This window comes from Podarcis erhardii (assembly GCF_964252035.2).
Source record: "Podarcis erhardii genome assembly, chromosome: 3".
In the NCBI taxonomy this organism is placed as follows: Eukaryota; Metazoa; Chordata; class Lepidosauria; order Squamata; family Lacertidae; genus Podarcis; species Podarcis erhardii.
The window spans coordinates 80152718-80169584 of record NC_138507.1 but is presented as its reverse complement, the minus strand read 5'-3'; the positions used below and the strand labels follow the sequence as shown (position 1 = coordinate 80169584).

The following is a 16867-nucleotide window of genomic DNA, read 5'->3' as shown; positions in this document are numbered from 1 at the left end:
TCTTAAGTTCCAAGAAGCCCAAAAGTCACTTCTCTGCAGCCCGCAAAGATTTCTGCTAAGGAGAAATGGGAGCTTGCTTCATTGATCTCTGCGAAACAGCAAGCTCACGTTTCCTGTTAGAAAAAGCAGAGCATCAACTCTTTTGCAGGCTTTTTAGCCTTCTTGGTACTGATGGAACTAAAATGAGCATGACGAAAGTTACTGCTTGTTTGTATCTCTTCCTGGCTATGTTGTAGCCTGTTATTTGGATGTCTAAGTTTGTATTTAACAGAATTCTCAAAAATCAGTTTAATTTTTTTTCACGTCTGTGTTTTTAAAATAGTGGAATTACTTAATACAAGCAAATGCTTTAAATCTGTATATCTTCATTAATATGATAAACAAATATTTTGTACACAGAGGCATACCGTCTTCTCCCAGACCCAGATCCTGCTGTTGAAACTTACAGTGGTAGAGTACTAGAAATCATATTTTGTTTCTAAGATTTCACTCCTAAATATTTGGTTTTTTGGAAAACAATTACTTTAAATTCTCATGTTGTACAATGCTGGGTTGCAGGACTAGCTCCAAATTCATAAAACTGTAACTTAAAAAAAATACTCTGACTATTGGAGTAACTGGGAAATAAAGGGAAATTCAAATCAATTTGAAATGTTTTACAAAAAAACAAAAACAACAATCGGGTCCAGCTCATGACAACTCTCTGACCCTCAGTGGTTGTTTTGCATGCTTTTAGAAATAAGTGCTTTTTCTGCTTATTAAAAAAAAGCTTTTTAAACTAAGGATGAGAAACTGCAAAAGTATATATATTCCAGTGTGTCTTATTAAAATGTGAAAGCCACACTAGGAACCTTTTTCAGCTGCAGGGTAGAGTAAAACTACTTTAGATGATTTAAAATAAGTAAAACCTGACTTATTCATTAGCATCTGCATATTATCTGGCAATGAAATATTTTCATTCTTCAATTAATTGTACTGGAATAATGCTATATTCTAAATTCACCATGTATCTTTACAAGCTATTATTATAATCTGATCTGAAAACATTGCAATTTTTACATTGCAACACATGCAAATAATTTACATTGTACTGAATTGTAAATTATTTTTACTTAAATTATTTCTGAACAGTAATATTTGTACTGTCTAAAAGTGTCATCTGTGCACTTAACAAATCTTGGCAAAAATGACTTCAAGCTTTTTGACACCACATTCTTTCATGCTATCTGACTGATCCACAATTCAAGGCAACTGACCTACAAAGCTAGTGTTTTGAATCTTCAGTTCCCTTAGGTTGTTTGGGCACTGTTACATTTCCAAGGACTTGTATTTATATTAGTCTGGACAGCCTTTTCGGGGGGAAAGAGGAGGGGTGGACAAGAAAGGGTTTCCTGCAGCCCTCAACATCTGACTGAAAATGAGCATTTTGCCTGCTATTGTTACTCCTCTTCCTCAGGAAAGTAACATTAGATTATTATTTCAAGTTCACTATGCTCTTACAACGTTTGGTGGATGTCACCTAATGTTTCAAAATTGAATTTCAAATTCAATAGACTTGATATTTCCACCCCCCTCTGGCAACTACACTACTTCAGTTATTTGTATTCAATGCCTATATTATCTCATGGAAAGTTAGGCTTTTTGACAATGGGAAAAATTTGCAGAAAAAGTACGACTCACTGTGTTAGAAAGTGACAATGAATTGGGCCTTTGTTCTGATATATATATATATCATGCTCTTAGATAGAAGACTAGTAGCGTTCCTAACTTATTAACTCACCATTGTACAAAGAGCTTCCTTTTTCACATTTTTGTAAATTAGCATTTATTATTTAACACAATTTTAGTAGCTTTCTTTTTATGCTATAGTCAGCAAACACTTTTGTGTAAGGTATTTTGGGTTTGGAATTAAGCAACTGTTGTGTTGTCATGATGTTTCTAAAATCTATAATCATTTTATTCCTTGCAGTAGATACAATAATAATTCTTTTTTAATAATTAAACTAATTTAGTAAATTCAAGATGGAGGCGCTTTCCTACTGATTATGCTTCCACCTCGGAAGATGAATTTGGATCAAACCGTAACTCTCCTAAACATGCCCGTCTACGTACTTCTCCAGCCCTGAAAACTACTCGATTGCAGAGCACAGGGACACCAACGCAAAGTAGCAATATCTTCAAGCATAGGATAAAGGAACAGGAAGACTACATTCGAGATTGGACTGCCCATCGAGAAGAAATAGCAAGGTTGGCTTTCAAGGGATGATTACTTGGTTTAAAAACAGCATCTTATCGGTTAAATCAATGACCATTACGAAATGTGTTTTGTTTTGTAACTGGGTTTAGAATCATAGAATCATAGAGTTGGAAGAGACCACAAGGGCCATCGAGTCCAACCCCCTGCCAAGCAGGAAACACCATCAGAGCACTCCTGACATATGGTTGTCAAGCCTCTGCTTAAAGATCTCCAAAGAAGGAGACTCCACCACACTCATTGGCAGCAAACTCCACTGTCGAACAGCTCTTACTGTCAGGAAGTTCTTCCTAATGTTTAGGTGGAATCTTTTTTCTTGTAGTTTGGGAAATTTTTTCTTGTAGTTTGGGTTTATACTCAAACAAAATTGATTTTCTTTACCACAGAAGCACTATAAACTTACTTTACTGTCAGTGAAAGATACTATCATAGTGTTCCTAAATGCAGCCCTAAATCCCCAATTGTCATAATGGGTTTCACAAACGTGTGCAAGTAGCTACTATTTAACATTTGCTTAGTACTCGTTAATTAATGTTAATTAAGTGATAGAATCATAGAACTGTATAGCTGGAAGAGACCCCAAGGGTCATCTAGTCCAACCACAAGCAATGCAGGAATCTCAGCTAAAGCATCCATGACAGATGCCACCCAAATCACACATGACAAATGCTTAAAAACCTCTATGGAGGAGAGTCCACCACCTTCCAAGGTAGCCCATTCCACTGTTGGACAGCTCTTATTGTCAGAAAGTTCTTCCTGATGTTTTGTTGGAATCTCCTTTCTTGTAACTTGAATCCATTGGTTTGGGTTAATTATTAGGTTATAAGCCATTGCAGTTCTCCTTGGTTGAAACTATAAACTGTAATGACCCATTTGCACATGGTAAGATGTACATCCCTGGATTTAAAATGTTGAGATGCATTTTGTTCAATTACAGCAGCAGAATGTTGGAGTCCTTGCACAGCAAAGTTTCTTAGGTGCTGCTCTTGTAGCTGCCAGAGCAACCAAAGCTGGAAGTTATTTTAAAGACTCGTACCTATGATAGTTATGATTAGAAGAAAATACTCAAAACAGTAGCATGTTTCATATTGTAAGGAACAGCAACTTTGAACTCTGAGGTTTTTTATTTGGGATCAATTATGCTGTGTTAACTATTAACAGGATCAGTCAGGACCTGGCTCTCATCGCACGTGAAATCAATGATGTAGCAGGAGAGATAGATTCAGTGACTTCATCAGGCACTGCTCCTAGTACCACAGTAAGCACTGCTGCCACCACCCCTGGCTCTGCCATAGACACTAGAGAAGAGGTAGGAGATCTTCATGGAGAAATGCATAAGGTTCTTTCTTTTCTTTATTTCTTTTGCTTTATCCTTCTGACATAAGTTTAATTATTTCCACCTGTGTGTGCATGAATCTCCATATTCTCAGCATACCCTTCCTTTAATTTTAAGATTGTTGCCTATTAAAAAAAATTAATCCCAGTGGTTAAAATGGCCAATGCAAGAACAGTCATATTGTGAATACATGGTCGGTTTTTCTGTTTACTTTGAACATAAGACCTTTTGCTTGTTTCTTTGTCATAGCCTCAGATGCAAGTGAGTAGTATCTCAGTGCTCCCTAGTAAAGAGAAAGCATTGGAGATTTGTTTATAGACAGGTATTATAAAATACTATGTGTAAGGTGAGATACTTTGCATTTTCATTGGTCTTAGATGGCCCTGAATGTTACCGATCTTTTAAATGATTCACTCACTGAGTTGAAGTTCCCCTCCCTAATATGTTACTGTATTATTTTTATTAATTCAATTTATAAGCCATCCTTCCTAATTATAACAATTGTCATAAACATTTAAATTAGCATGATTTCATGCTGCAGTTCAAGTCATACATTTCTCTGACATGCTGTTTCTATATGCAAAACTGCATGTTCAGGTCAATATTGCGACCACCAGTGAGAGTATTTTAAAATATAAAGTCAACTCTTTTTAACAGTATTACTGTTTGTCTTTTTTTAACTATTTGGTTTGATTTCAGGGTTGGCAGTTTCCTGGGAAGATGTATTTTAAGGTGCAAGCCAGTAACACACCACCATAGTAACAAAAAGCTACTGAGAAAAATTTAGCAATTGGATAAAAGTTCTTTGTTAGAGCCGCCTCCATTTAACTTTGAAGTGTGAGGGTTTGTTTCAACAGTAATTTGGAATTCTCAGATATGGAAAATGTAGGCAGGATACAACTAATTAGTCCTGTCAGCAGAAGTCCTGTGCAAGCACTTCCATTTCCCCAATGGAGGTTTGCCCCCTGTCCTCCTCACCCCCCCTTGAAATTGGCTGAGGGGGTGTTTCAAGAACCCCCAGAACAGTGCACAGGCGGAAGGAGAGGGAAATTGTTCCATCTGGCAAGCTAATATGCTTGCCCTGATGGAACAATTGCCTTAGCACACCCACGTCACTTTTCAATAGGTAGAACAATGAAGGAAAAACAGAATAGAGTTACCAGCTACCAACTGCGGAGTAGTCAAATACATGTTGAACCATTTACAAAACACTCCTACAGCTTGGTCATTGGCACAGAATCACTCACATGGCTGATCTAATGTAAACAATGTAAAGTTAACTAAAGAGACTCGGAAGTCCTGTGGCAGCTTCCACCAGCAGTTAGTGCTGGGAATATAGAAGTCTCAGCTCATAGAAGCTGCTGCTTCCCAAAGAGTAGACCAGTCACGTGAGCTGGTGATTTGACTATCTGAACCAGCTATAAGATCAGATTCTGACGAGATAACGTATTTGTAGAGACAACAACGAGAGAGAATCCATATTTGTGTCTGACTCATATATGTGGGATAAAAGAGAGAAATGAGAGACTTCCGGGTTAGCGCGAACGGCTAATGGCGGATTCCCTCCGAGCTCCGGAGGGAATCGGCTCTGCTGAGGACGGGTCTTGCCGTGCCGGCGACACGGGGACCCTCAGAAACCGCAGGCGCGGAAGCCTGCGGACTTGGTGACTCGGTGGGCACCTTAAGCGCCCTCCCCGACCCACGAAGAGCCTTTTTAAAGGCTGCGGAGAGGGTACGGAGAGTGGCGTGGTGCTGAGAGTAGACCGCTACCTCAGTAGAGCGAAGCCGCAAGCCATGGCCGGAGAGCGCTGACTTTCTTCCCAAAATTTGGACTGGATAACAAAGGACCCGTGAGTAGTGGAATTTGGACTTTAAAAATTTTATCCTGTGAATTCGGCACGATCGGGGGATGTGTTAAAGGGAAGTCCGCACCCCCTCTACTTATAGACGTTTCAAAGCAAGGAACGGAGAATTAAGGCGGAATGAATACTGTTTTGATGATTTAAAAGTTTCTCACAAATTTGATAGAACAAGATTTTTGTGCTGGAGAGAAAGGGAATTTGGAACTTTGTGTGTATCCCCCCAAAAAAACCCGGGAGTGTCCTATTTGGGTCCCGGAGGAAGAAGTGAAAGGAGTTTGACAGCTGTCAAAGAAGCTGTCAAACGGGCGGACAAAGTAAAGAATTTTGCTATTTAATAACTCTTGGAATTAAAGCTGATACATTTGGACTGAGGCGATTGGAAACAAAGTATTGATAATAACAAAGTAACAGATTATTGGAAAAGGACTACTAAATAACTGAAAGCCCCCTAGGGGGAATTAGTGACATTACAATGGCTGCAGAGGGAAAATTACTGGCGGAGATAGAAAAAATGTTCTTTCTCGTGGGAATCCTGCAGGAGCAGAGTATGGCTCTGAGTAAAGTTTTTATGACCTTGAATCCTGAAACAAACAACTCTGCTGAATGCACAAAGGAGATGTACGATAAAAATTCTGCAGCTGAGCAGGAAGAGATGCCTTTGGAATTGACAGAGAAAAAAGAAGGAGTTCAGACACTACAAGTGGAAAATATCAACCAGGAATCTGCAGCGTTAGAGTATGAGCAAGAAGACCTCTGGATTACAGACCTGCGAAAGATGAGAAAGAAGAAGAGAGAAGCCCCTGGAGTACTTGGAATATTAAAACTAGAAAGAACAAAGCAATATGATTGGGACTTTTCTCTTGAGTATGGAAAACTAGATGGTCTTTCGCAGCAAACACTCTTCAACATTCTGAATCAAAGAAAATATGATCTGACTCTGACTGAACTCCTTCGGGGTCTTAGGACCATCAAAGAGGACTACCAATATAGCTGGCAGAGAGGGACTGACAGAGAATCAGACGCCTCGGACGTGAGGAATCCGGGCTAGAAATATTTTTTGTTTGTTTTCTGGACATTTGTCTAGGAAGGGACAGAAACCGGGGCGGGGGGGGAGAGAATAGAATTATAAAATGTTATGTTTTGTTTTACTTGGTCAATGTGACCTATAATTAATATAATAAAGGGAAAATTTGTGAAGGGGAAGTTAGATCGACCTTAAAAAAAAAAGAAATTAATGATTATAAGAGAATTGGATAGTTGAATATAGATAAACAAAAGATTTTAATTTTTAAAAGCAATGTGAATATCTTTAAGAGGTTAGGTAAGAACTTGCTGAATTAATTTTGGAATTGGGATGTAAGAGGAGGGGGTGGGGGGAAGTCAATGAAAGTGGGTAAAGAAACTTAGGGTATGTAATTGTATTTGTGTGTATGTTTGTCTTTGTCTTTGTGTGTGTGTCTGTTGTTATAAAATGTAAAAACCCAATAAAAATTATTTTTAAAAAAAAAAAAAGAGAGAAATGAGAAACAAGGTTTTGTGTTATTACTAAGGTTTTTTTTCCGTTACTGAGCATTGACAAATTCAAGTGAATAATCAGCTGGCTGGAATTTGAAAATGCCTCTAGAACACATTTAGGGTTTATGAGTAAAGTTTATTTTATTTTTCTCAGGTAGTGGATGGGTGGTGGTAAGCACTAAATCCCAAGATTTAATCTAGTAAAAACAACCCTTTAAATGCTAAATTCAGTGCCAACCCTGGATGTTTTCTGTTCACCTGTTGTGTTGTTCCTCTTGATTTATTTCAACTTCTTGTACATAAGCTTTGTTTAACAACATTATGTTCTATGTACATTTTTGTGAGTAGCAGGATATGTTTTGTGTGTAAGTGGTGTAATTTTTATTATGTTCGTGTTGGTTTCTTTTTATTCTTTCCTAACCATGCTACTAAGCTTCTGCTAATGTAAATATGCATTTTCTCTGAGTTAGATAATGTGAACTTACATCTTTACTAAATAAATATGAGTCCCCTTTCTCTTTTGTTCTGCAGTTATACACCACTATTGCATTTGTAACCTTAATATCTATTTCTGTGCATTCATAACTAAAATAATTGCTGATGTTTTGGCAAAATTTAATGATTTTTTTGTTTTTGTTTTCTAATATACAAGTCAATCGAATACTCCAGTTATTATTTTGATTTCTTCTGTGCTTTAGTGGCAAACCCATCTAAACTGACGAGCCTCATAATGCACCTCTCTGGTTGGTTTTAAAGTGAAGCTTTCCCACTAATTATATATATATATTTAATTTTTTTTCAGCTAGTAGACCGTGTATTTGATGAAAGTCTGAACTTCAGGAAGATTCCTCCAGTGGTAAATGCAAAAACACCAGATGGCAACAGTCGACCTAATGATTCCAAACCACAGACAACAGACCTACCTGAGCCCCCCACAATTACACGTCGGCGAACCTGGAGTAGGGATGAAGTAAGTATTGTCCATGCCTTTACATAAAGAGCTGAGTGAAAGACCCAGGGAGCCAATAACTTTCCTGTTTGAACATTAAGTACCAAAGCTACCTCATGAACTTCCTCTATAAGGAAGAGACATCGCTCATCCCCCGCACCCCTTAGGCAGTTTCTAGTGAGACAGAGGCAGGGATTTGGAGTTAGTGAGGCAGAAGGCTGAGGAGGAAGACAAATTTGGGGTGAGGTGTTGGGTTTACGTAGTTCATTTTATCATTTTATATTCCATTGTTCTTCCTAGGAGCTCAAAGTAGTTTAGGTGGGATTATTCCATATTATCTCCAGAACAATTATGTGAATTGAGTTAGCTAAGAGATAGTGACTGACCCAAGATGCATTTTGAGCTTCACAGCAGAGTGAGAATTTGAACCCCCATGAGCCTAAATTTAGCTATTCTTATTTGTCATCTTGCTTTGGTTCAAGTATAGAACTGCCTAGCACTGTCTTGCGTATTATTTTTTGCTGCTCTTGATGTTTGTGTTTTATTATGAAAGTACAGACTGGGAAGATTATCCCTAGTCTCACAAAGAAAAAGCTCAGTGTGGCCCAATGTAAGCATCAGTGAAAACAGGAAACATATTTTAGAAACAGTGGAAAAGACCAGACTGTGTACCAAAATTGGCAAAGTCTGATATCCAAGTCAATGTGTTTGAGACAACAATGAAAAAGGCCACAACTTTTATTGGTTATAGCCAACCATGCTTGCTTACGCATAGGGCAAAGTTCCAGTCATCAGACAGCCGTAATGCTAACCAGTACCACCACCCAGCTTAGGTACATAATGACATGAACCAGTAGTGTTGTCCATTCTGTGACACTGATGTGTGACCAGCATGCCAGCTCCTACAACAGCCTAGGACATGGGTAGGCAAACTAAGGCCCGGGGGCCGGTTCCGGCCCAAATGCCTTCTAAATCTGGCCTGTGGACGGTCCAGGAATCAGCATGTTTTTACATGAGCAGAATGTGTCCTTTTATTTAAAATGCATCTCTGGGTTATTTGTGGGGCATAGGAATTCGTTCATTTTTGTTTTAATTCAAAATATAGTCTGGCCCCCCATGAGGTCTGAGGGACAGTGGACCGGCCCCCTGCTGAAAAAGTTTGCTGACCCCGGCCTAGGACCTTCAAGTGACACCATAAGATCATTTAAAGGGGACCCCACAATGGGGAGCACCACAAGAGCAAGGCACCTGAGCTCACCACCAAACAGATAGATGCAACAAATCACACAGTGCCAATGCCAAAGTGTCTTGCCAGGCCTCCTAATGATTTCCTAGGTACGATTCCCAGAGGGTTTAGCAGTACTGTACACTGGCTATGTAAGTGGGCCCAGAATATTATCTTGCTCCCTCCACATCTCTACATGAAGGGCCAGAGCATGATTCAGCAGACATTCCATTGAGTTTCGTATGTGTTTGTTTTCTGCTGGCCATTGGATAGTTCACAGTTGGATTGAATACAATGGTACCTCGGGTTACATACGCTTTAGGTTACATACGCTTCAGGTTACAGACTCCACTAACCCAGAAATAAATAGTACCTCGGGTTAAGAACTTTGCTTCAGGATGAGAACAGAAATCGCACGGCGGCGACACGGCAGCAGCAGGAGGCCCCATTAGCTAAAGTGGTGCTTCAGGTTAAGAACAGTTTCAGGTTAAAAATGGACCTCTAGAACGAATTAAGTACTTAACCCGAGGTAGCACTGTATGTTTCATTATGCAGCTCACAGAGCAGATTCTTTCTGCTCACAGAGCAGATAAAATACTGATAACAAATACCAGGGAATTGACTCTAGCCAGCTGAAGTCAGTGTTATTTTTCCATTTATGAATGTGCTTTTTTATTGCAATGAAAGCTATGTTTATGGCTAAAGATAATTTCCATATATTGACAAGTTCTTTCTGCTCACAGAGCAGATAAAATACTGATAACAAATACCAGGGAATTGACTCTAGCCAGCTGAAGTCAGTGTTATTTTTCCATTTATGAATGTGCTTTTTTATTGCAATGAAAGCTATGTTTATGGCTAAAGATAATTTCCATATATTGACAAGTTGCATGAATTTAAAAAGTTGAATATTGTTCTGTGCTCCAACTAAAGTAAATTGGAAGTACATGACATGAGAATAATTGTTTAGGAAGGAAAAGCCATGTCACTTACATTTTTAGAAGGTGATCTAGAAACTGTATTATTTAAATGAACACTTGTCTTTTGAAACTCTTTCAGGTTATGGGAGATACCTTGCTGTTGTCCTCAGTCTTCCAGTTTTCCCGGAAGATTAGACAGTCTATAGATAAAACAGCTGGCAAAATAAGGTAATCTGTGCCCTCATCAGTAAAATTCTCTTGCAAAAAATATTATTAAAATGTTTATGTCCTTTTGATTGCAGGTCATGTTCCATTAAAATCCATGTAAAATAATTGGCTTATTTTAATAGGAAGAAATTGGCCCTTCCTGTCTTTTTAAAATATTATTGTTAGCCGTAGTATTAGTATTTTAAAAATTGAGCTATTAACAATGAACTCCTTTACACAGGAGGAGGGGGGCATATAGTGTTAAAACAATATTCTTGTAATGTGCAGTGACCAGCAAATAACAACAACAACAACAACAACAACAACAGTTGTTGTTGTTGTTGTTGTTGTTGTTGTTAGTATTAGTATTAGTGTTAGTATTATTATTGTTGTTGTTGTTGTTGTTGTTGTTATTATTATTATTATTATTATTATTATTATTATTATTATTATTATTATTTATATGCCTCCCATCTGACTGGGTTGCCTCTGCGGCTCCCAGCAAAAAACAATAAAAGCACAATACAACATCACATACTAAAAACTTCCCTGAATAGGGCTGCCTTCATATGCTGGCTTCACTCAACTTTGCAGTGGGAAAAGTGGGGTGTTTCCCCCCCCCCATTTTCCTCAAAATTCAATCTAATAATCAAGTCACATTGAGAACATCTAAAAGGACCATGCCAAGTGCAAAATAATTGAAAGGAGAAGAATCAAATGGGATTTTTCAGAGAGGGATTACTGGGAAAGCTGCAAAAACAAAATGGTTTTCTCAGCTGATGCTTTGCAGGGTATGTAAGACCTAGAAAAAGAAATCCCCACACTAAGTGTAGAAAGGTTGTAAATGATAGATTATGAAGAAAGTAGTGAGCCAAATGCAGGACCAAGTAAGGACACATGTATGCAAATATACATCATTTTCAGGTACTGTATGTGTGAGATCTTAATACATTTTCCTCAAATTAAAAAAAAAATACAGCAATAAAATATGGCCTTCTTATTCCCATTACTAATTTTAGTCAAAATAGCACTGGAGGAAAATTGCTTCTATGTGGAACAGAGGGGAGTTGATCCTTCACATTTGCTCAAATCCAGAACCAGTGTTACGAAAGTAACCTGTCTGTATAACGTGTTTAACTACACGAGTTTTAAAATAAATGTTCATCTATTCAGTTTTAATTCTCTAACTATGAACTCTTTGCCAGAAACTTGAAAAACTATTCTGATACTCTAATTCCTACTCATTTATTAAATGTATTTTTATATCTCATGAAAATGTTTGAAATGTGCTGTGTTCATTGAAACTTGTGAATGGCGTTTTAAACCAATTATCCTGGATTGCTCAGAATAGCCAAAAGATAATTTCAGTCAAGTCTTGCCTAATTCAGACCTAGCACTTATTCCTGGAGTTATGTGAGTTTCTCAATATATTTTGCACTACTTTTTGACAAAGAGGCGTTTTTTTTCTCGTGAGTAAGGGATGGGCATGACAGAGGTATATAAGTCTGTGTATGTTGTGGGAGAAAGTGGATCCTTTCTCTTAATACTGGTGCACAGGGACATGCAATGAAACTTAATGTTAGAAGACTCAGAACAGACAAGAAGTTCTTCACATAGCACATTCCATAGTATCTGCTATTACGAGATGCATTGATGGCCATCAAGCTGGCTTTAAAGGGGGTCTAGAGACATTCATGTTTAATAGACTATTGTATTTTAATATTTTGTTGGAAGCCGCCCAGAGTGGCTGGGTATAAATATATTGTTATTATTATTATTATTATTATTATTATTATTATTATTATTATTATTATTTAAAAGGCTTGACAATGACCACTAGCCAGGGCTTTTTTCCAGCTGGAACTCAGTTCCAGCACCTCTCAGGTGGGCGCCATTGACATTCTAAGTGAACAAGGGAGGCGTTCATGGTGAGTTCTGGCACCTCTATTCCTAGAAAAATAGCAGTGATCCCACCTCCACTGTTGAAGGCAGTATGCCTCTGAATAGGTGCTTCTGAGAACTGCAGGTGAGGAAAGGAATCTTGCAATCGGAGTATGTTTGCAGTCTTCCCATGAGTAACTGGTTGTCCGCTGAGTGAGTGAAATACTGCACTTGATGGTCCTTTCACCTAAATGGTCTTTGCTATGCCCAGGTGTACACTATCCTGAATTTCAACTTCCTACCTAGCAATCTAAACCGAGCTTCCTGGAGCATATGATCACAGTTCTGCACATCATTGGTGCTGACATGCACCGTGGCAGCTGAGTCTTCCCAGGCACTGTCATCCACTCTATCTAGTTGGGGCATGACCGCCACAACTTTTATATCAAGCGGGCTAGTCACTATGAAGTGTACACTCCCATCACAAACCCATCTCTCTGTTTTTCTAATGGCCAAATTTCCTTTTGGCACCAATCCTTGGATATATGTACTCTTCATGAAAGTGTATCAGTTTGTCCCCTAAGGAATGGTTCCCTCCTCCTACGGAATGCCCTCCGCTGCTCCTATCTCCATTTTTATTGTATTTTTAGAAGAGAGTGCATTCCCAGCTCTCTACCCATGAAATCCTGTATCATTCCCATCAAGGTCAAAAGAGATATTCCTCTTTTCACCTTGCCAGTACTTCCATCCTACAGTTTTCTAGAGTGCTGGAAGTACAGCCACTATGAAGTAAAGGTAAAGGGACCCCTGACCATTAGGGTCCAGTCATGACTGACTCTGGGGTTGCGGCGCTCATCTTGCTTTATTGGCCGAGGGAGCCGGCGTACAGCTTCTGGGTCATGTGGCCAGCATGACTAAGCTGCTTCTGGCGAACCAGAGCAGCGCGCGGAAACGCCGTTTACCTTCCCACCAGAGCGGTACCTATTTATCTACTTGCACTTTGTAGTTCATTACAAAATATGGAAAACATTTGGAATGTTTAGATTTGTCTGTGTGCATACTCTGAAGAGAAAATGACAACTGGGTAAAATTTATAGCTTTGTAATTTTGTCTCCCCTGCAAGTAAGAGCAAGAGCAATATAGGCTTGCCACAAGACTGTAAATGCCCATCTTATTTTGAGTTGCGTTCAATTATAATTTTTAAGGCAGGTGATGATTTTTTATTGTTACGCAGTCATGCAAGTCTTTATAGCATAAGGCTTATAATCACTCTTCTGTGCTTTTTGGCTACAGAGTCTTGTTTAAGGACAAAGACCGAAATTGGGAAGACATTGAAAAGAAGCTACGAGCTGAAAGTGAAATCCCAATTGTGAAAACATCAAGCATGGTATGATGAAATAATAATTGTCATTCTCAAGTAAGAATGTTGAAAAGGGGAAGCAGTCCCTCAGCTGCTGAAGGTTTAAAGATGATCGATTTTGGATGCTTTTTCACTAACAGTGGCTGTAGCTTAGCGGCAGAACATCTTCCTTGCATGCGGAAGTTCCCAGGTTCAATCCCATGCATTTCCAGGTATTGCTAAGAAAACTCCTGCCTGAAACCCTAGAAAACCAATACCAGTTTGTGTAGACAAATCTGAATGAGATAGACCAGTTCTTTATAAGACAGCTCCTAATGTACCTGAGAATATAGCCGCTTTAAAAGTTCTTCACCTTGTTTTAAGTCTTTATTTAATTGATAAGTTGAATTTATATCCCAAAGGATATAAATTTATATCTCAAAGGAGCCCAGGGTGGCAAACAGCAAAACAATACAATATACAGACAGATATATAGACACAGCCAAACCACACACATAGGGGTGTGTGTGTGTGTGTGTGTGTGTGTGTAACAGGCTTTGTGTCTTCTCCATGAAGTCTGATGAAGGTGCACAATAGCCAGCTGTTATGCATATAAACTACTCTACTTACATTCCCCCTAACATATATACAATCATTAATGTAATGTACATACTGTGAAGAAATGTGGCTTTTCCCTTAATGAAACCTAATGCTTTTTATGTGTTGATGCAGGAAATATCATCAATATTGCAAGAACTGAAGAGAGTTGAGAAGCAGCTACAAGGTATTTAATATTAGATACTGTTGTTGCGAACATCAGGGTTTCAAATAATTTTATTTTGTCAGGCTTTTGATTTGATTTTTTTTAAAAAAAGTTGTTGTTGTCGTTTAGTCGTTTAGTCGTGTTCGACTCTTCGTGACCCCATGGACCAGAGCACGCCAGGCACTTCTGTCTTCCACTGCCTCCCGCAGTTTGATCAAACTCATGCTGGTAGCTTCACGAACACCATCCAACCATCTCATCCTCTGTCGTCCCCTTCTCCTTGCCATATTTCCCAACATCAGGGTCTTTTCCAGGGAGTCTTCTTTTCTCATGAGGTGGCCAAAGTATTGGAGCCTCAGCTTCACGATTTGTCCTTCCAGTGAGCTTAAAAAAGTTACAATTCTACAGAAGTTATAGAGGATATTGAAAGAGACAAGGGGATGAAAAGAATGATAGATGAAAAGAATAGATAACCCCACTTTTAAGATTATCTATTCAGTTACTAGGCGAGAATCAACAGTGACTCGACCCTACTGTTCTCTGCAGGAGTCCCTTCTTTCTGTTCTCCAGACCTTAGTTTTTGCTATAGACATAGTAGTGGAATGCCTGTCAGTGTGCTACTGGGCAAATAGTGGATCTCACAATAGATTGTTATATGGGTGGGAAAGGTCTTCTCGACTCCACAGGTGACTGTTCAGTTTGCAGCTGCCTCCCCTGGCAACTGACAGGAGTGCGTTGCTATGACTACAGGGAGTACCCATCCTTGCTTCTTCAATGACCACAGACACAGGTCCTGTCCTGGCATTCAAAGCCCCTCCTTCCCCATGTTTCTGGCCCTAGAGAACTTTGCATAAAGCTGACTAGGTTTTACCCTTAAGAGAACTTGAAATATTGCCCTCCATCATAAGAAACTCTGGCACCAGGAGTGGCTTGATCACCAGGGTGCAACAGCCTCCCAGCAGCAGTATCTATGCCACTTATCAGGAGGGGCAAGGTTGGGGCTGCAAGAACACAGTGGCAAGAGCATCTGATTGGATACACCAGTGCATTCACAACCTCCCTGTCACCTTGCCCCTCCCTTCCTGGTACATGAAAGCAACACCCTGGGTGGCTATTGTAGTGGCTCCATCCCACGAGATGAGCTGCTCCTGAATGAAAAAAATCCTAATAGTGATTTTTCACCAACCTCTCCCTCTCTTTCTTTATTCAGTGATAAATTCAATGATTGATCCTGATGGGACATTGGAAGCGATGAGCAATTTGGGATTGGCGGGTGCTGTCCAAGCAGCTCAGCCTAAGCAGAAGTCCAGCTCTGTTTCTCAAGGTGCCCATCCTCAGATCCAGCCAAACTTCCAGCCGGAAGCAAGAGCTGTTCGCCCCACCATTGCCCCAGCCTCAACCGAACTTGGCAATGTTGAATCTGAGCATGATTTCAGCATACATTTCAATCGGTTCAATCCAGACGGAGAGGAGGAAGATCCAACTTTGCGCGAATGACAACATGCTATCAGAACTTTTAGTATTGAATGTGCAGAATTCAATGAAAGAGTCCTAGCATCATCGTTCAAAAAGTAACAAAAAGTTTGGTAAAAGGGCCATTGCTTTGTTATACCAACTACTTAGCTGTGATGCTTTGGATGTTGCACACCTCCTGACTCATTAAGGTAAAATTGGTATTGACATAGAAGGCAGTTTGTGGTAATTGTATGGGCTTTGCAAGCACTTATTTTGAACCTTTCCCTCCATAGTTTACTTAGTTTCAGCAGACTGTTAAAATGATATGCAAGCAGATGAAAGTCCAGCATTATTAAATTTCTGAGTCTCCTGTGCCAAGCTGATTTGTGATTAAACCTCTTCACTCAAATTTGTATGAAATTATTGATCATTTAAACTTGATTCTGAGTAAGGGGATCTAAATTAGGATATCCTGCATCTTAATACCATGACACGTTACAATATAAGGAGAGACCGGCTTGACAATGCATTCATTGTTGCATACTGAAGATTTCAAACCATTGTGATTTATAGAACTTCATTGCTATGTAAATTGTCATGAGGTTTACATGAATATTATGTTTGCACTAAGAATTTGGTGGGAGTTGAAGGTGAACATATCAGTATCAATAGGGGCTAATAACTTGGATGTACATAGAAAAGTGATCATAACTGTCCTTATTTTAAAAAAGATGACACCACGACAATGGCGCAAATCCACCTCCCAAAAGTCTACATTTGGCCCTTGCTGATCCTGTTCAATATGTCTTTTTGATGTTGATGAGAATGAAATGTCATCATTTTGGAACTATGAAACCAGTTTAAATGTATAGCTTTGTAAGTCTATTCCTTTAAATCCTTTCTCATGCTGTGTCACCAAGGTCAAATAAAAATGCATTTATAAGTGCTCCTTGAGATGATCATGAGTTGTAAAATTTTCTTCAAAAGATTTGGAGATAGAATAGTGATAATCTGGTCAATAGACTGACTCCAGACATCCAAATTGTTTATGTTTTTTTCCCTGTAGACTCTCTAGTAAGTCTCTGTCTTATATGTTATAAGAATTTCTGGAAGAAAACTGCTAATGTAGCCCTTTTGCTTATACTGCTTAACAGCAAAGCT

The 16867-nt window shown here is 39.0% G+C and overlaps 1 protein-coding gene across 10 annotated transcripts in view; it reads left to right on the top strand.

The window, feature by feature from the left end:
• Nucleotides 1-16660, top strand: part of CEP170 (centrosomal protein 170) — a 73453-nt gene extending 56793 nt beyond the window's left edge. For 4 of the 10 annotated variants that reach the window (XM_081856340.1, XM_081856332.1, XM_081856333.1 and 1 more), the window contains 8 exons: nt 400-450; nt 2013-2247; nt 3416-3593; nt 7770-7937; nt 10201-10289; nt 13443-13536; nt 14221-14272; nt 15462-16660. In XM_081856340.1, the coding sequence (XP_081712466.1) occupies nt 400-450; nt 2013-2247; nt 3416-3593; nt 7770-7937; nt 10201-10289; nt 13443-13536; nt 14221-14272; nt 15462-15748 (1154 nt within the window). In that variant the 3' untranslated portion in view covers nt 15749-16660. The remainder of the gene's footprint in view (nt 1-399; nt 451-2012; nt 2248-3415; nt 3594-7769; nt 7938-10200; nt 10290-13442; nt 13537-14220; nt 14273-15461) is intronic. The other 6 variants (XM_081856338.1, XM_081856339.1, XM_081856335.1 and 3 more) reach the window with 6 other exon arrangements.
• The last annotated feature ends 207 nt before the right edge of the window (nt 16661-16867 follow it).